The sequence below is a fragment of the Primulina tabacum genome, chromosome 13, assembly GCF_025594145.1.
Source record: "Primulina tabacum isolate GXHZ01 chromosome 13, ASM2559414v2, whole genome shotgun sequence".
NCBI classification, from domain to species: Eukaryota; Viridiplantae; Streptophyta; class Magnoliopsida; order Lamiales; family Gesneriaceae; genus Primulina; species Primulina tabacum.
In genome coordinates this window covers 32003291-32009290 of record NC_134562.1, presented here as the reverse complement: position 1 = coordinate 32009290, position 6000 = coordinate 32003291, and the positions used below count along the sequence as shown (strand labels likewise).

The 6000-nt window shown below is 33.5% G+C and overlaps 1 protein-coding gene across 1 annotated transcript; it reads left to right on the top strand.

The window, feature by feature from the left end:
- Positions 1-336: 336 nt before the first annotated feature.
- On the top strand, positions 337-3745 carry LOC142522016 (uncharacterized). Its single transcript, XM_075625192.1, has 8 exons — positions 337-422; positions 901-1000; positions 1098-1151; positions 1458-1603; positions 1853-2063; positions 2222-2319; positions 2923-3205; positions 3445-3745. Exons 1-8 carry the CDS (start codon positions 337-339, stop codon positions 3541-3543), a joined length of 1077 nt encoding a protein of 358 aa, XP_075481307.1. The 3' UTR covers positions 3544-3745.
- The last annotated feature ends 2255 nt before the right edge of the window (positions 3746-6000 follow it).

Genomic DNA, 6000 nt, shown 5'->3' with positions numbered 1-6000 from the left:
CTCACACAAGTTTTTGCCACTATTTAGTATTTAGATGATCAAAACCCCGAATAGGCCAACGTACAACATGATTAATTAACCTTTTTTATGATTATGATAATAATTCGAGTATGGCCGTATCTAACTGAATCAATTTTTTTGCATGCATCTCAAATTCCGTCTACTCCATTTGCCTATCTACTCCACCTACATGACACACATATCAGAATTGAGGTACGTGTGTGTGTTTATATATATATATATATATATATATATATATATCTTGTCTATTTTTATTTTTCGTGTTATATATCAAAAGAAATTAAATAAATACTTGATTTTAATTTTGCTAAACTAATGAATTATCGTTGGTCTCCACAGAATCTTGAATTGCAAATTACAAAGAGCCGTCTAGAGTTGCAGATTTCGGAAGCCGATCTTCGGTAAGAATTAGAGTTCTTTCCACGATACGATAAGCTTTAATTTGTGCTTACAAATTCAATTTTATAAATCCATATTCACTCTAGTTAATTTTAGATTGCATTTGGACGAATGAAGTTAAAATCTATATATTTCGATTATATTTTTATTGTTAACAATAAAACAATAATGAATTATTAAATTCATATATTACTCACTCGCACATTGTAACTTAAAATAAAATGAATTTCAAATGCATCCATTATCAGGTGAACTTGAAATCAATAAAAAAATAAAATAACACGAAACGTTATATAAAAATGAAAGATGTGGATCTGAAGTTTATGATATTCTTTCTCTAAACTACAAAAATCTAAAAAATATACACAAAATAAAAATCTAAAAGCTTGTTAATTTGATAAATAGATATATGTTATTTATTTATTGTTTTGACTAAATATAACTTTATTTTTGTCAATTTAATTAATTAAATATATGCAGGGATTATGAATTGGGTTCAGAACAGGAGCCATCGTTGCATCAATTGTGCTGGTCTGAAAGAAACCTTACCCGATCCTTAGAAAGAGTGACAGCTTGGAAAGTACGTAAGCCACAAATTCTTAATTAATAAACAATATCAATTTTCATGTGTATTTAGTCACTAATATTAATCCTAGCCACTTTAATTTCTTGTTTAGAATGCATTATTGTCTTGTAATGGATCTACATCTTACATTCAACCCACTATTCAGGTGAGATTAAGATTTCTCAACTTTTATTTATCATATATATATATATATATATATATATATATATATATATATATTATATTTAAAGAAATAAAATGAAAATTTTGGGAATGATTTCCTTTTAATAGTAAAAAACCAAGATCAGCAAAAAAAATATTTTTGGGCTTTTTACCTACAAATTGCTCATTGTTTTAATGGGAAAAAAAATTTAGAAAGTCATATATACTTTATAATAAAATATATATATATATATATATATATTCTATAAGTTAATTAATTGACATACTTGGGGTATGTGTGATTAATTAGATAGGACAACAGGAGGAGATGGGGAGCCAATTTGGAGTCCCGTATTCATATAATTTGAGCGAAAATGAATCGGGTTCAACCAAAGAAAACCCTAATTCTGCCGGACAGATTCTGATGCATCTTGATCCTTGGATAAGTCCGTATAGGTGAATATAACTAATTTCTCCCTCGATTCATTCTAATTTTTACATGAAGATTATATATATTTGAAGTTTTATATATGAAAATTAAACATAGAGATGTGCACGTTTGGGTGATGGACAACATATCAAAATTGTATATATATGTATTATACTAATGATTTATTAATTTCTCATGAGCTAGCTGGCTATTAGTAGCTATTAATTTTCATGGTTGGCAATATTAATCAATTTCTTCATGTTAATTTTCCGCAGTGCAAGAGTTCGGGAGAGCATATTTAAAGACCTTTTACTTGATCAACCAAACCCCACACCAAATCATATTTTCAATGATCAACAAGGGTCATCGAATAATATTGTATCGACGCTTCCAATCCAGGATTCTCTGTCCATCTTTGAATCCAATTCCGGGATTTTTTCGACCTCCTTCCATGCTCCAATCCCATCATCCGTGATTCCACATCAGGTGTGTGTGTATGTGTATATATATATATATACCAAAAATATTATCCTTAGTTTAGACACCTACATGAATATATATAATATAATGCATATGTATGAATTTATATATAGATTCTGAAAAACATTTACGTATATTAAAGAGTGAATGAAATCATATTGCAGCAATCACTGGCGATGGATCAAACGCTACTCAACTTTCATAATCAAATAAACAATGTTAATTCAGATGCACTGGGAAACACACAACAACCAGCTCCAAGGTAAATTGTTTCCTATTTGGGTACATTATTGTTAAGATATCTCACGTCGGTTGGATAGAGTTTCTAGGAGTTGTATATATAGACTAGGACAATCCTCCCGGTTTGAGCTAGTTTTTGAGATTGATTTAGGTCATAGTCTCAATCTTAACATGATATCAGAGCAAATGTTCACCGTTATGTATTGGACTGTCCATAATTGAGTTCATTCCGAGGTGTGAGTGTGTTAAGATGTCCCACATCGGTTGAATATAGTTCTTTTCTAAGAGTTGTACATATGGACTTGGATAATCATCTACCTTTAAGCTAATATTTGCAATCACTAAATTGATTAATATATCTGAGATTCATGGAGATGGTGCAGATCAAGAAAATTTCAATTTTTAAACGTGATAGGGATTGCACAAAATATAATTTTGATACACTAAATACATATCCTCCTAAAGTCAAGATTTTTTGCATCGAGATGCCGCATGCGGGGGCGAAAATACAGCCCTAAAATTTAAAATTTTAGAGGGGACAAATCATATTCTGATAATATTTCCTAATGAAATAACCAATTCTTGTTTTTTTTTTTTAACTTGAATTCAATTTTCTTCTCGATAGATTTACGTCTATCACAACTGTGCCCCCCAATGGTAGCATTGTGGAAACCCCACAAATTCTATGTGATGGAATGGATCAAAATCATGACCTGCAATATGAAAATCTCAAGTGGAGCGAATTGGCTAACATGCAAGGAGAAGACAACACAAGCCATTTCTCGAACAACAATATCAGTGTGAGTAGTGGCGGTGATGCAAACTACTCCAACAGTTTTAACTTTTATGGCTGCATAGCCAAAGGCACTGATCAATCCATGGCCCCATTCCAAGTTCATCCAACCGAGGTAAAACAATGCTCATAATCTGATGATATATCCTTGTAGTGTTCTCTTTTGTTTCGTCGCAAGAACGTTCACAATAGCCAGCCATTTTAGATGATGTTCAATCCTATCAGTATTTGTTGAATGGGACTCATTAATCTCATAATCTTTATAGAGATCACATTCTCAATAGTAGCCTCTTTCCCAAAGTGGCTACTTTCAATACAACTAACGTTTCATTGCATTGTATGTCGTTCTTACAGGATAATTTAGGGGAGGGTTCATTGAGGACATCGAAAAACTTGAAGTGTGGACAATGGGAGTGGGAGGACTTCCTGCTGGACGACAACATTAACTTCTGAGATTTTACTAAGTAACTAGGGCAAAATTGATCGGATAATATTCTTGCTTCTTCTAGCTTGATAAACTACAAATTAAATTAGTACTAATATCTAATAAAATTTTATATAATTATTACATCGAATCATCATAGTCGTCGAGAATATTGCTACATACTCTTTCTTTTATCCATGATACTCACATTTACAAAGGCCTTTATTATATATTCATGTTTTTTAAGGGAATTATTATTATATATATTGCATTTTATGTTAATGTCGTTTTAATGTTGTACATAGTTTTCATGATAGTTATAAACGACCTAGTTATTATGACAATATGGTCCATAGCTCGGCCCCCAGCTCGTGTCGGTACTTCAGGATCTCGGGCTTACACTTCAATTATCTCCTCACATCATGTTGGATCCAATAATATAGTTGTCTCTAATGGGCAGAAAAATCGAAACAGTTTAAAAGATTTTCAACCTTGAGTAGTCTACAGAACTCCCACTCCACATTTTTTGTGGGGTTTTGAAGTATATGGCTGGGGATGGGCACCTATTAATAAGGAGGCAACATGCTGTTTTGGTTGCCTCCGCCCAGAAAACTGAAGGTAGAGATGCCTTTGACAACATGCATCTCACTCTTTAGAGGATGGGTGTTCCAGCCACCGTTAAGAGTCTTGCAATGCCCTTGTCTTTGAAATATTTATTGAACTGCTACGAACAAAATCCAGGCCCATTATCAGTGCGAAGTTTCTTTACTTTATTTCCTATTTGGGTTTCAACCAATACTTTTCAGTCCTTAAAAGCTTGAAAAACTTGATCCTTGCTCTTCAGTGGCGTGATCCAAAAGTTTCTGGACTGATCATCAATCATAGACATGAAGCATCTTGAACCACCTCTGGATTGTACCCTAGAAGGTTCCCACAGATCTGAGTATTTAGTCCAGGATATTGTTGCTAATTACAGTTGATGGTTTAAACTTCACCCTACAACTCTTACCAAATACACACTATTCACATAATCCTAATGCACAGAAGATTTTGTTTGTTCAGTTCTTGAAGGCCTCTCTCACTGACATGACCTAACTTATTGTGCCACGATCGGGTTCTGACCTTGGCTTCAACTGTGGAGTCCATTGAGCCAAAACTAAGGTTTTTCCTTGAATCATATAGAGACCATGTTGTTTGATCTTTTCATGATGACTAAGGATCCCTTTAACACCTTCATGGTTCCTTCTTCAATCTTAACACTTAAATCATTTGTATCCAACATACCAACTGATACGAGGTTCCTTTTTAAGAATGGAATATATCTTACAGAGGTAATCATACTAAGGCATCCATCTTTCATCTTCAATTTGATGTTACCTATTCCCATGACTTTGCATGCCTTGTTATTTCCAAAGTATACAGTCCTTCCTCAACTTCTCTGAAATCATAGAACCAGTCTCGATTTGGGCACACATGGAAAGAACAACTCGATAATCCAATTTTCATTAGATTCAGTGTTTGCAGCTAGTATAACATCAGCAAATTCTTATCCATCACTTTCAACATATGCATCTCCACTGTCCTCGTTTTTTTTTCTTTTTCCTGTTAGGGCAATTCCTTTTGATTTTGCGTGTTATATGTCTTCCTAGATCACCAGTCAAGAATTTATTTATTAAATATAATAACAAACCCACAAGAAGACACCGCTACGAACTTTCCAATGGCTTTGTTTGCAGTTTGAGGCACAAAAGTCGAATTGTGGAAAGATTTATATACTTATCAGGCTAACAAAGGCCCAACAAACCAACCTATGACGATCCTCTTCCTCGATTTTATTGTCAATATTCTTGAGATGGTTGATCTTGTTGAAATCATCTATATGCTTTTTTAACTCATTTCCTTCTTCCATATTGGTTGAATATAATGATTTCTTGAGATAAAGTTTGTTTGCAAGAGACTTCTTAAGATACAAACTCTCGAGTTTGTTCCACTCTTCCGTTGTACGTTGTTCCCTTTTCACCAACCTCACGAAGAACTTCATCCCCAAAACTCACTGAAATTGCACTGTGAGCCTTCAAATCAATCCAGCCAGTTTCTTTGAATCACTGCTGATGGCTATGGCTTCTTTGTTTATTGCATCTGTCAATCCCTGATGTACCAATAGAGCCTTCATCTTGATTCGCCAAAGGATAAAGTCGTTGGCTCCTGAGAATTTATTTTGTTGACGCCATTCTTGAATCAACCTGTCTCTTGATACCACTTGTATATTTTGATTTTATAATCAGTCAATGAGAATTCAAATCTCTTGACAGAAACAATGACTTCCAGATTCTTTATTGGTGAGAACAAATTGCTGTGTCGGTAAAAAAGAAAAAAGAAAAATACATTATACAAGTTGATATTTCCTTTTATAATGGCCCTACAGCTAAAACTACAACTGTCAATAACCACCTAAAAGAACCGCGAGTGTGACTCTCCTCCGAATG

Bases quoted from the DNA above. Each gene is read 5' to 3' on its own strand.
- LOC142522016 (XM_075625192.1), top strand. From the start codon at position 337: ATGAATTATCGTTGGTCTCCACAGAATCTTGAATTGCAAATTACAAAG. The intron at 1,001-1,097 runs GTACGTAAGCCA...TTTCTTGTTTAG, and splicing joins AAAGAGTGACAGCTTGGAAA to AATGCATTATTGTCTTGTAA. The intron at 1,604-1,852 runs GTGAATATAACT...AATTTTCCGCAG, and splicing joins CCTTGGATAAGTCCGTATAG to TGCAAGAGTTCGGGAGAGCA.